The 15,832-nt window shown below is 42.9% G+C and overlaps 2 protein-coding genes across 2 annotated transcripts; both read right to left on the bottom strand.

Moving 5' to 3' along the window:
- Positions 1-2,057: 2,057 nt before the first annotated feature.
- On the bottom strand, positions 2,058-9,412 carry NUP35 (nucleoporin 35). The gene is made up of 9 exons (XM_042874786.1): positions 9,318-9,412; positions 8,798-8,968; positions 7,453-7,580; positions 5,783-5,843; positions 5,090-5,231; positions 4,698-4,767; positions 4,479-4,607; positions 2,945-3,109; positions 2,058-2,631 (listed from the first exon to the last, which is right to left on the bottom strand). The coding sequence occupies exons 1-9, from the start codon at positions 9,349-9,351 to the stop codon at positions 2,554-2,556; spliced, it is 978 nt and encodes a 325-aa protein (XP_042730720.1). The 5' UTR covers positions 9,352-9,412; the 3' UTR covers positions 2,058-2,553.
- Positions 9,413-9,598: 186 nt separating this feature from the next.
- On the bottom strand, positions 9,599-15,340 carry DUSP19 (dual specificity phosphatase 19). The gene is made up of 4 exons (XM_042874787.1): positions 15,077-15,340; positions 14,956-15,002; positions 13,657-13,809; positions 9,599-10,897 (listed from the first exon to the last, which is right to left on the bottom strand). Exons 1-4 carry the CDS (start codon positions 15,294-15,296, stop codon positions 10,676-10,678), a joined length of 642 nt encoding a protein of 213 aa, XP_042730721.1. The 5' UTR covers positions 15,297-15,340; the 3' UTR covers positions 9,599-10,675.
- Between the last annotated feature and the right edge of the window lie 492 nt (positions 15,341-15,832).

Below are 15,832 nucleotides of genomic sequence, written 5' to 3' on the forward strand. Positions count from 1 at the left end.
TAAACTACATGCCTCTTAGCATCTGAGGTACATCAGCATGCTTTGGGACTCATCTTACGAAACAATTTCATCCCAAAAGAGCAGCGGATGAACACTGATATATCACAGTGTGATGCAACACGACAATCAGGTGCGACTGGAACCTCACTTTGAGTTCACTGCCAGCACAAACTGCAAGACCTACCCCTAGAACAACCACAGAATTTATATAAAAAAAAAGTATTAAAATAATAAAACATTCTAAAAATCACAGAAATTCAAAATACTCTCTTTCCAAGTGGAAGAGGGACAAGCCATCTCAAAGACTGTGTGCTCACTGGATCAACGGTTACCCGAGAGCTGAACTCTGTTCATTGAACAGGTCCTCCTGGAAATGGTGTTGAGGCACATGCAAGGCAAACAGGTGATATGAGACAGCCAGAATGGCTCTACCACGAGCACATCTACAACCAACCTCGTGGCCTTCAAAGAGGGAGTAACGGCATCCGTGGACAAAAGAAGGGCAACTGATGTCATCTATCCAGACTTGATGTCAACTATCCAGACATGGTTCCTCATCACATTCTTATCTTTAAATTGGAGATACAGGTTTGAAGGCTGAACTGTTTCTTGGATAAAGAACTGGTTGGATGCTGTCAGAGTTATTGTCAACAGATCTAAACCCAGTTGGAGGCTGGTGAAAAGCAGTGCCACCCAGGTATGTCTTGCAACTGGTGCTCCTTAGCATTTAACCAATGACTGAGACAGTGGGATAAGTGTATCCTTAGCGAGTTTGCAGACATTAAGCTCAGTGATGCAGTTGATACAACAGAAGAAAGTAACACTGTCCAAAGCAGCCTGAACAAGCTTGCGAAGCAGGCCAACAGAACTAAGGAGATGCAACAAGGCCAAGCACAAGGTACTGTACACCTAAGTCAGGGCAATCCCAGGTATGTATACAGATTGAGAGAACTCCTTAAGGCAGCCCTGCTGAAGACTTGAGGATCCCAGTGGATAAAAAGCTAGACATGAGTTAGTTGTGTGCACTTGCAGCCTGGAAGGTAACTGCATCCTGGGTGACATCAAAAGAGGGGCAGCCAGCAGGTCAAGGGAGGTGATCCTCTGCTCTCATGAGGTCCTATCTGCAGTACTACATCCAGGACCAGGGTCCCCAATTACAAGACGTGGAGCTGTTGGAGCAAGTCCAGAGAAGAGCCACCGAGTTCAGCAGCGGGCTACAGCACTTCTCTCATGAAAAACAGCTGAAGAGCTGGCCTTGTTCAGTCTGGAGTAGGTTCCAGGGAGACCTCATTGTGGCCTTACAATATTAGATTATAAACAGGAGGAAGACACACTTTTCACACAGGTAGATAGGGATAGGACAAGAAGGAACAGCTTGAAACTAAAAGAGGGTTGATTTAGATTAGATGTTAAGAAGAATTTTTTCTTTCAGAGTGGTGAAACACTGACATAGGCTGCCAAGAGAAGTTGTAGATGCCCCATCACTGGATGTGTTCACTGTGTTCAAGGCCAGGTTGGATGGGACCCAGGGCAGCCTGACCTAGCAGGTGGCAACCCTGCCCACAGCAGGGGAGCTGGAACTGAATGATCATTAAGGTCCCTTCCAACACAAGCCACTCTATGATTCCATAAAAACAACTTCAAAATGGGCTAAGTGTCAAATACAAATAATTTCATTAAACCAGTGCCTTAGGAGGAATTCATCGAAGCATCCCAAAACAAAAGTAGCTCTGGTCACCAATGCTGCATTTTTCTATTCAGCTACTTTAGCTCCATGTTCTGCAGTGTAGAAGGCTACAAACTGATAATTGTTATCGAGTGCATTGCTGTAAAACACCCATGAAGGTAAATTACATACCAATATTTAAACCGTATATTCTTACTCATAACAAAACTTGCACCGTAATTAGTCTTAACAGAGGTTGGTACTTCAGCAATAGTCAGCAGCATCTGCTCTGCAAAGACTTCTAAAAAGATCAGGCAGCATCTACTTCTTCAAGAGTGACACAAACAGTATTTCCTAGCAGAACTCATACTTGCGTAAAAAACAACCTAGAAAAACTTTACTTAGCTTTATTAATAAAACCGTTAAAAAGTCACTGTGACGTTTAGAACAGGATGCCAAAGATAGTTTTAGAACAGCAATGAATCCAAATGAGAAAATTAAAATCATATATTAAGAACAGTCCCTACGAGCCTGCTATACATAGTGTTCTTCCTGCGAGAAGCCCATCATCTTTACTGGGAAGCAATTCACATGAAGTCATCATAGAAGCCAAGTCAGTGCTCGTATTTTTTTCTACAATCATGCAATCAGAGCACAAACAGGAAAAAAAAACACTTATTTACACTGATGCAGTTTTTAAAACCATGTGTATATTGCAATCATTTAAAGTGCAAGCTACATGTCTGCTGAAATCACTGAAGGCATGAAGGCATCACTGCAGGTGATATAAATTAAAATACTGACACTAGTAGTTATACAACTAACCACTGACGCCAGCAGCAGATTTCCAACCCTGACCAACTTAGTGTGTTACTTCTTGTTGCCAATTACCAGCCAAACACATATTCCATTGCTTTAGATACAATGCTTTCATCCTTCTTAGGCGTTTGTCTGTCTGAAACCACCTAGAAAACAGGGGAAAAAAAGAAAGAAGAAAAAAATAATTAGTTCACACAAGGGTTAATGTTAAAAAACCACACTTCTCCTATACATTACTTTATTTTGACAAAGTATCTTGAAATTTCAGAACAAGCCCTCAACCTCTGAAAAGTAAATAAATCCATTAAATGATTTTGTAAGCCTATGCACATAAACCACATCTTTACCAGTGATAACATGAGAAAAAAGGCTAAGGTCACATTAAAGTTCACGTGTGCCCAGCCTCACACTCTTAACAGAAGATTACACAAAAACACACGCTTGTTTCCCTTAAAATACCTGGTAGTCACTAGTGGAAGCTTTGTATGCTGTTGCAAGAGGTCTCATAGTAGAAATCTTTGTAGTACTTGCAGGTTGTACTGGTGTGCTTACAGTTTTTGAAGGTGGAGTGAAAACTGAAGACATTGAGGATGCAGAGCTTCTTTCAAAGTTGTCCATCACACTCTTAAAAAGAGGATTGAAGTAAAGTAAGCCAATACTAAAAAACACTATTTCAATCTTTAAGTTTATCTCCAATTCATAAACATAGTCGTATCCCATAGAAAGCAATGATTACACTCAAGTGCCTACTTAATACAGGGTGCAAAAGGTGCATTATGCCACTGAGAACCAGTGGAAGCTCATAGTCTGATGATCAGTACACAATCAATAGACAAGTTCGAAACAGTATGGAGAAGACAAAAAATGGCAAAACTTGCAGCAAGCCTGGAGAAGCAACTTTTTTCAGTGCTGGGAAGCTACAGAAGTAGCTTGACGTCTTCATCCCCACAATCTCTCGCCCCCAAAACACAGATGATTATGGATGTATTTATTCATATTTTAAAGTGAACACTACCCAAAGACACAGTAAGAATTCAAAAGCAACTGAGAGACGGGATGCCTGCGAATTCCTTGTCTTACATGATTACGTACAGGGTTACAGGCAACTCGGTCAATGACACTGAACAGCAAGATAGTAGGCAAGGTAAGAAAAGAGACCAGAAGCCCATGAAGGAAAGGAGCACTGAAGTTGTTTTGTTTCTCAATTTGAATCTGCATAAGAAACGTTTCAAACTGATAAAACACCAAGTAACTTCAAGCTCCATTTTTAGAGCATTACTCGAGATGGGTTTACATTTTAAAGCTGGTATTACTCCTTACTGTCACTTAGGATAAGAAGAGACTTAAAAAAAAAAAAAAAATCTGTGAACTACAGAAGAATGACTCAATTGCCTGTGTACTGTACTCAATACAAAGTGCTGCAGGAATCAGTGCTAAGAGCACTGGAAATGCCTAGTTAATACAGTAAAATAAGTGTTCATTAAAAAAATCAGTCTCAAATACAACCATGCCTAAGTCTTACAAGAACAGGATGTGTGTTCCCATGGTACAAGTTGAAGAACAGAATCGGGACTGTGCTGCCAACAAATTTATAAGCCTAAGTTGCTACAATAAACTTAAGAGTCAGTCAGGTAAGCAGTCACATAAAAAGGAGGCAAGAGATTCAAGAAACAAATGAGAGCAACATAAATAATACCAAATTTCATTTTGGGAAACATCTCAGTTCTCTGATGTTATCATCTTAATTCACATGATGTACAACAACGTAACTCTACGCATTACAGCTTCCATACCTCAGAGAGTGCATCCCTAGTGATACTCTTCAGCAGCATTTCATCAAATAACTAAGAAAAATTCACATATAATACAATACATTTTATCTAACTTAACTAGATATGCTCTATTATTCAAATAGAAAAAGTGAGTAGGGGAAATGAAGAGGAATCCCAAAGGCAGAGTGCTTATATTTAAAAGAGAGCAGCTGTTAACTTACTTTATCTATACAAGGTTTGACACCAATCATGATGGATTCACCAAAAATTCTTCCATCTTTGCTTAGGGCTTTTCGGGCTTGAAGCTTAGACTGATATCGAATATGCATCCAATTTCCTGTGTTGGACATCTGTATGTGATTAAATAACAACTGTTAACTTAGCCTTTTTAAAGAATGAGCCAGAATGTTTTCAGAAATAAGCTTCAGACTAAGACATACCACATGCTTTAATATGTTTCCATACTGAGCAAACTGTAGAAGGATATAGGAAGCAGATGCTTGGGGAAATCTGAAAGAGAAGAAAAATTCCCCCAAAAAATGATGAGTTGTGTAAGATTTTCTACTTCAATAACATTTTAAAAGGAATAACTTGTACATATTTTTAACCTGCCATAAATGGAATGGTAGAATGGTGCCTTTCTAACTTAATAACATAGAGTTAAGCTTCTTCATTAAAACAGCAGGTACGTGTACCTGCTGCCTTTAACCACAGTTGTGCTTTCTGAAGGACCTAGGAACATCCAATAATAGCAGTGCCCAAGCTCTACTTGTTTCCATACATTGCTAAGACCTTGCCCACAGTTTCTCAACTATTTCAGAAATTCACTTACCCAAATACAGTTACCCACGTGTCGTCAAGTTGATCTTCTGAAGTTAGGGAATCACCCTGAGTATAGAAAGGATCGAGTTGAGCTGGAGACAGAGTAGTCTTTCTAGGCTGCCCAATACTTGCAGGACTGAACATACTTGAAGCTGTTAAGTTAAAATGATTTAACCATTTAACATATTCATTTGCAAGACAAGTCAGAGAAAAATAAATTCAGTATTAAGTATTTCACTTGTACACAGAAGAATGCAGAGGAGGTTTATTTGCAAAAAAACAGTCTGTCCAGATTTCGTCAGTTCTCCAACTAGTTAGCAGGTTTCCTCCCTTAGCCCCACACAGCAGACATCAAAGGCAAGCCAAACACTCAGAATTAAGCTTAGCAAGAAGCCACGTGTTCATACAGAAAATCGCAAGCCTTATCAACACGGACAACCACCCTTCAACCTCAGCAGCTTTGCTCAAATACAGACACTTCTCGAGCAAGAGATGCTGAGTGAGGAACAAGCGAAGTTGATTGAAATTCTATCAGTACGAGTCAAGAGGTATTTTCTATTCACATCCACGTACTTTTTGAAAAGCTAGTTAAAAGAACAGGTGCAGCTCCTTTGCAAATTTGCAAGGAGTTGATGTAGTTTGAACATTGTCTATTAAGAAAAGTAGTAAGAAAATACATTCAGAATTTTGATGGGACATCTACCTGCTCCAGGAGTTGATGGCATGTTTCCAACCAATGGGCTCTGGGTTAAAGAAAAGCTGCCCTGCATCAAAATACAGAAAGTAAAAAATACTTTTAGGTACACTCCTCAGATCAGAACAGACCTTTTCCAGGCAAACTTAACCATCAGGCAGTAACATTGCCTGCCGTCAGTTACTTCTAACCTTTTAGATCAATATCAGACATGAACATAATTTTATTTCACACATTCTAGCGCCCAGCAGATCTCAACTACTACATTTTAGCTTTTCCAACTGATTACTAAGACTTTCTGTAAGCCAGCAATTCGCACTACACGCATCTTAACGGAAGGGATGTCAGCATGAGAGATTTCCAGCATCTGATTTTCATCTTCTAGAAAATGCATAAATCATGGAGCATAGCCCCTACTTGTACTCATCATTACTTTCTTTCCCTCTAAACTAATCAGTGTAACTTCAATATTTAATGAAGGAAATCAAATGTCAAGTTCTATTTGTTCAAGTAGTTATTTTCTTCATATAAAGTTTTCAATTCTTGAAACAATTTGAGTGTTTTTATCCCTAGTGATGGCATTTCTTCAAAAGATCAAACAAACGTGAGCACCTGTCTGCCTAGCAACCTGCATTCCAACTGCATTCCAACTGTTAGCTGTTCATTACCATTATTATTATTATTTTTAAGCAGTAGGGGATCTCCTCCTTGGAAAACTTTCAGAATAAGCCTCTCAGAAGACAACATGTAATAAAATCTGTTCATTCAGAAAAATGCCTTCTCTTTACATCAATAGATGTTCATTGACAAAAATATCCACTAACACTTGACTGCTCAGTTGCAGTAAGCAGGGGAGTTTCCTGTCAGCATAACCTTCTAGAAATGTTTTTCTGTTGCTCTTTCAAGATTAACTCCATCTCACTGCCCAAGTTTGGATCAGATCTTTTACTCAGTATAAATGTCCTCGGGTTTTGATAATATTGTTGCTGTTACCTACTGTATTGCTCTAATGGGATGATAATAGCAGGGCTGCAAAGTCTTTGGCTACAACAAATGAGAATGAGCCCAAAGGCAACAGCCATGGGTATAGAAAGGAAGGAAAAGAGCTGCTTACCTTTGGGAAGCCTCAGGTAGGCAGGGATCTCTGGTAAAAGTTACCCTCGCCTCCACTGCCAACCCCTAAATGAGGTCTGGGAAGGAGTGGATCCTGGCTCCAGCCCTTTCCAGTCACTCAGTGCATTGCTTACACCTGAGCTCCCCTAGGATGGCCCTGCTTTCTCATCAGGTGCTCAATCACTGCTTCAGGCTGTGATTAGTGTTTCCACTACAGCTACTAAAAGGAAAGCATATTTGGACCACACAGTAACATCGTAAACTGACAAGAACATGAAAAGCTGTAACAAATCCGAGTTTACCACATACAAAGCACAGCAGAGGCACGGTTCATATTTTCTCATTCTTAAAAATACCTTAAAAATCACAGGTAGTTCCATGAGCAAAGCTCTCAGAGGACACAGGAACAGGCCCACAAGAAGATTGGAGTGCATATCTGCATGATCAGAAGACTCACCAGTCACTTTGCTAACTCAGTTGCAATAACTGTTGTAAAGTGCTCACTGAAGTTCTAAGATACCCGACCTTGCCTGCTAAGAAAAAAAGACAGTACATAAACCACTTACAGCTCTTCTTGAAGTTAGTGGTGAAGATCCAAGTCCAGGACTAGACAGTTCATCATATATGCTTCTAACTGGTGGAGCACCACTTTTATCTTTATGTGTAGGGACTACAGGCTGTGGGGGAGAGCCACCTGAAGTTAAAACAGAATGAAAGGAAGCTTTTAACTTTAGCCTCTGCGAGTTGTTCTTCAGTTAGAGTTAACAACGCATTTAGCTATGAAATACTTAGTCATTTCATTAGCTTACAAAACAGCTGACCAAACTGCTCAGCTTTGAACTGTTAAGAAATAGCTTGTAAGCTATTCTTAGGCAAGAATATCATGTATTTTTCAGAAAGTGTCTCCTTACAGAACTACCACCTAAAACTTTGAGATCTCTGGATGCCAAACACGTCCTACGCGCACTTATTCTTTTTAAGCAGTTTTGACCATATCAACATTTTCCCATTCTAAAGCAGATTATTAATGTAATTCAACTGTTCCAGACAATCTTCTCTAAAAGAGACAAAAAAAAGCAAAGCATTTAAGACTTTGAAGGCACATTACGTACTAAAGAGCCACATCAAAACGTGCACAGACATTGCCCATGCCATCACATTCCCATTGAACAAACTTCTTTCCTTCCCAAGAAATTTTACATTAAATAGAAAGATAAGCTCTTGAAAGCATGAACTAGCATGAATTTGGACAAGATGAAGTTACCTAATCTCCTTTATTATTATTCCCATATACTTATATTGAACTGTGAGAATTCCAATGTAACAGACAATTACGCTGACTAAAAAAATGGTGATAAACCTTTGAACCACTTTATTGTGTATATCCCAAAGAAAGCAGTTTGACCTAATAGTTCTCACTTACAAAACACACAGCAGCTAAGCCTTTCAGAAGTCCCTCGCAATGCTCAGTGGAGTTTCAGTACTCCTCTCTCAACAGAGTAACACATTCACAAACTGTCAGAACACATTACTTAAAGCTCTTCTTTAAAAGTTCACAGCCTAAGCTCCAATGACATTCCCCTAACCACGCACTTTGGTTACTACGTTACTCATTCCTCTTTTTCTATAGCTGATATTCTTGTGGCAGTAACAATTCAGCGCAATAAAACGCAATTATTTGACGATTTATAGTTTCCTACAAGGCTTCTACTTAAGGGAAAAGTACAAATCATTCATTAATCATAAACCTACGGTGAAGAGCTCCAGCCAACCCCACTGAACACAGATGTGCTGTTATAACACAGCTGCGCTGTTATAACACAGCTGCTTAGCACAGAACCCAAGCTAAGCAGCAGGACGAACCCAGGCGCGACGCTCAGGACAACTCTCCGGCACCTGAAGAGCACTGACCTGCGAGCAGAGGAGACCTCACATCCATGGTGCCCACGGCAGGGCCGCTCAGGGCGCGCGGCTGCGGGGTGACGGGCGCGGGCAGGTCGCCCATCAGGAAGCCGGGCAGGAACTGAGCGCTGGCGCCCGGCTTAGGGGACGTGGGGGAACCCAGCGTCATGGGCTCCGCTCCTGGGACAACGAAAGGAAGAAGCAGTGAGGAGATGTTCCGGCCCGTTCGACAAAAAGAATGGAAGAACGAGCAGCGCCACGCCGCTTCCCACAGCGGTTTCCTTAAGGGTACTTTCTACTTGCAAAAAACCCCGCCGAGCCCGGGCTCTCTCCCTCGCCCGCCTCATCGCCGCCTAGCCGATTTCGCAACTGCGGCCCGCATGGCCGCCGAGCTCGCCGCGGCCCGCGTCGGTGTCTGAGGGCGCCGAGCGGCGCCAAGCGCTGAGGTGCCCCGCGCCGCCCAACGGCCCGGCACGCGCCCGATCGCTGCGCGCGCGACGCAGCGGCGCGAAAAGCGGCGCGGCTTCACCTGCGGGAGGCGGATCCATGGCGAAGCCGGCCATGCGGGCGGCGGGAAGAGGCAGCAGCAGCTCCGCCGGGAGCTTTCAAACAGACCGGAACTTCCTCCCCCGTCACTTCCGCCGCCGCCATCTTGTGACGCAGGGTGGCGCGAGCTGTGCCCGCCCACTCCGCTCCCCGCGCTAATGGAGGCGGCTGCGGGGCGGGGCTGCGGGTAGCGTCCCACGGACGCGTCCTAATGCAAACGCAGTGATCGGTTCGCCTCGGAAATGAAGACGAGGGAATAGTAACCAGATTTCACATATTTTTCATTTAAAACCACAGTTATTCACACACACAGCGTTTATTTTGGTGTGTTGAAAGTTAATGTATCCAACCGCTTAGAACAGGCACAAAGGCCACATAAATACTGCTATCAACAATGTCTTTGTCACAGATTCTGTATTTTTCTTTTCTAAACATGCTATCTTACAACACAACCTCGTCTGAGATCTGTCAGCAGGGTGACAAAAAAAATAAACCGAGTACCTATCCTATGATGTGTGTTCTTCATACTGCGTGGAATGGAGCGAGGGGGCATTGGTAGAGGGGACTGAAGCAAAAGAGTTTTGAGATAAGAAAAATGTTTGTGACTACCTACCTGCTCCCAAATGATCTATAAAACCATCAACAGCAAAACCCTGATAGCTTGTTTCCTAGGACTTTGAAAACATCATGCTAGTGCACTTCCATTTGCTGCCTGATGGGAAACAGGATAAAGAAGTGAGGCATTAAAGCATCCTACACCTTCTTACTTCCATCAGTGGACTCTATCTGCTTTATTTTTTATACATATTTAATGGCTGGCTAGCCCATAACATTCAATAAAATCCTCCATGGTTTTTCCATAGATGTAAGACCCAATATCGAGCTACTTCCTTATATTAACACCTTATCCAGGTATTACAACCAGCTAGAACATGTAAAGATTTGGTCTAGCATGAAAGTAAGTGGGGCAACTTTATAATCCCAGTTACCTTTTTATTTCCTCTCTGCATTGCCTGCATTCTCTGGTGATTCATTTAAAAAAAAAAAAAAAAAATCATTCTGTCTCTTTCCTTGCTACAGCAAGAAAAACTTTATCTTTTTTCATTGCTCTGGGAAGACCTTTCTCTTGGGTAAAACATCTGTGAAGTCAGTCGAGTACCATTTGGCCTCTACACCAGATGCTGAAAAATGGGAGTGTAAAGGTGAACATCAGAAAAAAAAATACATAGAGAAAGATTTTAAAGTGTACCTGTAAGAGATCTGCAAAACAAGAGATTAAAGTACATCCAACATCTGGTACTATATAGTCAAAACAGATTGTTTCACTTCTCCCAGTCGTGATCAGTCGTGATCATTTATGCTTCCATTTGCCTTTATATTCTGTTCTTGGTACTTGTGAAGCTGTTCCATGAAACCAGGATTGGGACAAATAGAAGGCCTTACACTTTTTACCAAGGAAAAGGCTGAAGCAAAACTCAGTCTTTCTGAATTCATCAGAAAACCGATGACTATTGCTGCTGCACGGGAGACTCCCGCATTACAGTGGACCAGGACCACGCCATCCTTTGAGAAACAAACGACACATTAGTGAGGACATTCATGAAGTAGATAAAAACAAAAAACTATAGCTAAAAAACTCGATTTATAATATATTTAGTAAAAGTTCCTTGCTTAGCTCAAAGCAAATATATACATAAATAAATACCTCCAAACACAGATACGTGAGCCCCAAACTAAGTAGTTTTCTAGCCTAGGCCACTTGATGATTAGCCAATACTTCACACCTCACTAATGTTTCAGAACTAAAAAGCATTCTCTGTCCTCTTCTCCAAGACCTTGCAGTAGCTTCCTCACATAAACACCAGATCATGGACAGTTGGGACACTGAGACTCTTGATCTACTTGGGCGCTAACTTTAAAATTTACTTTATTTGAAACGTGGAAGGAAATTGACTGTATGTTGTTACCAAGTTAAAGACACAAAAAGGCAGCTGTAGTGGCAATGCTAAGTCGTGGCCTAAAGCAGTGACTGAGCATCTGGTGGGAAGGCAGGGCCAACCCGGGGGAGCTCAGGTGCATGCAATACACTGTGCGATCAGAAGGGCTGGAGCCAGGATCCACCCCTTCCCCGACCTCATTTAAGGGCTGGCAGTGGAGGTGAGAGGATTGTTCTGGAGATCCCCAAGTATCTGACTTGCAATAAATCTCCTTTTCGCTACTGTATGACTAGTACAATTGTTGGTGCCTTGAGGATTAAGTATCCATCTGTACTCAACTTCCCAGGAATTCACAAATCTTTCTCCTAGTGGTTAAACTCAAGCTTATCTTGAATTACATATAAAAATCAGTATTTTTCAGCCTGCTTGAACACTTTCTACACAACCGTTGAGACACCTGAATGAATCTTCAAAAAGATGTTGTAAGTTTCATTTACAAAATACTAGGCACAAAGACATCTAGACAACTCAGTGTGGTGTAGGCCAGCTTTACAATGACCAGGTGTTGTGATAGTGTCACTTTTGTATACCAGATTCTGGCCTGGCAAAGGCTCAATCCAAACTGCTTGCCAAGTGATAGTGGTGGTGCTTTTGAGATTGGCTACTTCAGATGTCAAATAAAGATACTGAAACGTGACAGAACACACTTGGTTATTTGAGGCTACACAAATATATTCTTGACATAAGTAGTCTGTTCTGTCTGTCCTTATTGTGCACAAATTATTAAATGGGCCTTTTACTTAAAAGAAGAAAAAAAAAAGAACAATTGGGCTGCAGGAACCTTATGACTTACACAGACCTGGAAGTTCCAATTATCTGCTGTATTGATATACACAGAGCGTAAAATGATTCCTGCTCCAAAAATACTCCAACCTAAATTACAAGATGAAGTATGAAATTGAGTTTACAGTCCTCACCGATCACAATACTATCTCTTTTCTTCTTCAATGGAAATCACATCCCCTTCCCACTGTCCATTGGGAACATTTTCATTTTCCTTCTCACACTTACTCCACAGAGTAGACTTGAAAACATGCCAATAATATTAAACCAAATATAACACTGAACACATTTACTTTTCCTTGGTAAAATCTATTGCTGGTTTAAACAGAGGTGACTTTAGCACTAATTTTGCATTAGGTACAAGCAATATTATTGACACTGGTTACCTAGCATGTCATGGAAAATCTGTCTGCTAATTTGCAGCCTAGAGAAAGAGGCGGTGACCAGAATCAGCATTTGTACCACAATGTCTACAGACTCGAGCAGTTAACAAGTGTTAGTAAACTCAATCCTGTTACAAGCAATAACTCCCAGGGACTCATAGCACAGTGCACACTTTTCTCACTTCTTCAATGTAAGTGATTCTCCTAAGTTAACCACGTCCTGGTTACAATTTCTTATACATCTAAACTTTCTCATCAGTGAATATCCCTTGCCCCCCCCCCTTAGGAGATGAAACTGTAGCATCTCTTTGTAATTACTTACACAAAATAGCACTTCATGATACATCTCATCATAAGGTCTTTTAACATTGACTTGACATAGCCAACGGTATTATGCAGAGAAGAATGTGAGGTGGTTTTTAATTACTTATATTTTTCATGAACTAATCTTAGAGAACACCTATTCAACTACCTGATCTTCATTACGAAATCACTAGCACTGATGGAGGGTGGGGGCGGGAATAAGCAGGAGAACTCCCTAGTTTACAAAATAGTAACTGGAACATAAATACCAGAGGTAGAAATCAACTTTGTGGTGTTACGAATGGCAAGTCTCATTTAGAAGTGAAGTGGAAACAGTAACAAGAAACCTCGAGCAGGTCACTAAGTGATAATGTGTATCACATAGCTTGTAAATGATACATGAGAGAAGGAAAGAACATTGTGTGACACAAAGCCAACTGGGGCAAGATTATCTTCTTTTATCTCAAACTGTGTAAATAATGAATATGGTAGAAATAGTCAAATAATGTATAACAATGCCTGGTTGTCAGGTCATAGTGTCAAAGCTACCACTGATATAAATTAAACAGTAAGGCCAAGTTTAACAAATAGGAGTCATCCCTCTTGGTTTTACATGTAAAGCAGCTAACCAACCCCCAAACGCAGGTCACTCATCCTACTCCCTGTGTGATGACTTCTCAGGATTTTATCAGCAGTTAAAATCACTGGATGGCTTCAAGCTACTAACCCATTCTCTGATGGTCTTGGTACATAACTGTATGTGGATGCACGGCTTTTGACAGAGGCAGCTGTTTAGATTTAAGAGGAGGTAATAAATAACCATACTGTATAGTTATATTGTATAGATATACTGTACCTGGATTTTGGCTTTCTCAATAAACTCAAAGCATTCTGGGAAATAGGAGGTGATATCAGTTTCTGGAAGGTCCAATATAGATATGGTCTTGTATATGAAGTCATTAAGGAACGCATTTTGGACTCCATAGGCTACATTTAGAATATGTGTAACCTAAGTTTAAGGAAAAAAAAAAAAAAAAGATTCTGAAGACAGCAAGCAAAATAAGCAGTAACATAGGTATATTATTCTTTAGACATAAACAGATTGTAACTTCAACAACACTGTCCAGATGTATGTCCATCTATGGTGTGCTTTTCTTCAAGTTCACTCAAGATCAGGCTGAATCAGGCTCAGGGCAGCCTAATCAAGCTGTAGGTATTCATTGTGGAGGACTTGGACTGGAGGCCTTCAGGGGTGCCTTCCAACTCAAATCATTCTCTGATTCTATAACACGTTGATAGGTGATGGTTAACACCTCAGTGCTGAGTTTGACGGTGAGGAAGACTTACTCTCTAGGGAAGGTCACTGGCACGAGATCTGTCAGACAATCTGGACAATGAGCTTTAAAATTCCTGCTACACACCATGTGCTTGAAAAGCTCTATTTTACCCTCTCAGGATGAATACGAGGAAATGTAAAGATCTGTGCTTACCCAAACACATGGACTGAAGGAAGGACTTTCAGCAGCAAAGGGAGTTGCCAGCATACAGGTGGAAAATGAGAAGCGGTGGGAGAGCAGAGATCATCCAGTAACTCCCCAAATTTTAAGCCTGCCCTCGCCCATCAGCCCCCCATTTGTGCTGCTCAGGTACCTGCACAGCTTACTGGATCACGAGGATCCCTGAGTAAAATACATCTGTGCTTGGCAGGAGAGACTAAGCCTGGCCTCCTACCACCTCTACTCTGCTCAAGCCATGGCTGGCTTACATTGTTTTCATTGACAGGGAACTGATGTTTAGATTGCAACAGCCACCAGAGTAGCGCACTCCCCATCCTGCAGAACGTCCTAAAGGCCTTACTTTCCCCTCACTCTGATGGAGGAGGGTAGAAGCACCCGTGTTGAGGACGGCCTTGGAGCCGCTGCCTTCCCTCTCTCAGCCCCACAGGCACGCACGTCTGGCTCTGCTCAGCTGACATCTGCACTGAGGGCAACGCGGGGATCAGCCGCGTCAAACAGCGGCACGTCCCAGCTCCTCGCCGAGCCCTCAGACACACAGCTACGACGTTGCCACTTCCCTTCACGCCACTCGAAAATATATCAGTCTCGAAGAACGAAACCCGTGCCCAATCAGCATGCCAGACGCGCTGCGGCGTTACCTTATGCTTCCTGAGGGTCTCCAGATCGTGAGCGGCGTCCTGCGACCCTGAGGAGAGAGCAACCCGTCGCACGGCGGCCCCGCGGCGCCGAGAGGCCCCGCCGCCCGCCTCGCTCACTCACCCAACAGCAGCCAGGGCCGCGCGGCGCCGACCTGCAGGTCGCAGCTCAGGTCCTGCACGAAGCCGCCGCCGGGCACCGCCTCCGCCTCCTCCTCCACCTGCAGGCAGGCGCCCCGCCACGTCTCGATGATCCTCCGGCCCGTCAGCGTCGTCACCCGCGTGCGCTGCTTCCGCAGGTTGGCCTTAGAGAAATTCCTGATCTCCTGAGCGAGGGAGTGCATGGCACGGCCGCTCGGCTGCCCGCCGCCGCCTGGCCCCGCGCACGAGGCGGCCCCGCCGGCTGCCGGCCCGCTGAGGGCGGCGCTTAGGTGCGCGGCCGCGCGGCGGGCGCGGCCCTGAGGGGGCGGGCGGTAGAAGAGGCGCTGCCCGCCTTGCCGCGCTCAGGGAGGCGGGCGCCGTTAAAGGCGCTCCTTTTCTCGGCGACATCCTCCGTGTCGGTTAGTGGGATAAATGCTTGTGAATTACTACGTCTCACCGTGCCCTCTGATGTTAAAATATCTCTAAATATCCGTGCGATGGCTCTGAAATGATCCTTCCCCAGAAGCAGCTACAGAACCCAGCCGGGCGTTGTAGCTCCGGTAAGGAAGCCGACAAATGCAGTTCAAGAAGTGGAGGATAGTGCTGGGGACTGCAGCGCTGTGAGTTATTTTGGGCTCTGCCGGAGGCGATTATTTCACAGGAATTCGGTTATGAAATGAGGTTTATCTGAGAAAGGCAGAATTCTGCTGTGTTTAGGAAAGCAAGAGTCAAAACCAGG

Source organism: Lagopus leucura, unplaced genomic scaffold (assembly GCF_019238085.1).
Source record: "Lagopus leucura isolate 7727_CA_CO unplaced genomic scaffold, USGS_WTPT01 Super-Scaffold_100012, whole genome shotgun sequence".
NCBI classification, from domain to species: domain Eukaryota; kingdom Metazoa; phylum Chordata; class Aves; order Galliformes; family Phasianidae; genus Lagopus; species Lagopus leucura.

Excerpts from the sequence above, each read along its gene's own strand:
- NUP35 (XM_042874786.1), bottom strand. The coding sequence starts at position 9,351 with ATGGCCGGCTTCGCCATGGATCCGCCTCCCGCAG. Across the intron at positions 5,844-7,452 it reads CACTAACTTCAAGAAGAGCT|GGCAGCTTTTCTTTAACCCA; the intron begins GTAAGTGGTTTA and ends ATTTTGATGCAG. Across the intron at positions 5,232-5,782 it reads GCCATCAACTCCTGGAGCAG|CTTCAAGTATGTTCAGTCCT; the intron begins GTAGATGTCCCA and ends TTAACTTAACAG.
- DUSP19 (XM_042874787.1), bottom strand. The coding sequence starts at position 15,296 with ATGCACTCCCTCGCTCAGGAGATCAGGAATTTCTCTAAGGCCAACCTG. Across the intron at positions 15,003-15,076 it reads GCGGCCCTGGCTGCTGTTGG|GGTCGCAGGACGCCGCTCAC; the intron begins GTGAGTGAGCGA and ends CTCTCTCCTCAG. Across the intron at positions 10,898-13,656 it reads TTGAGAAAGCCAAAATCCAG|GATGGCGTGGTCCTGGTCCA; the intron begins GTACAGTATATC and ends TGTTTCTCAAAG.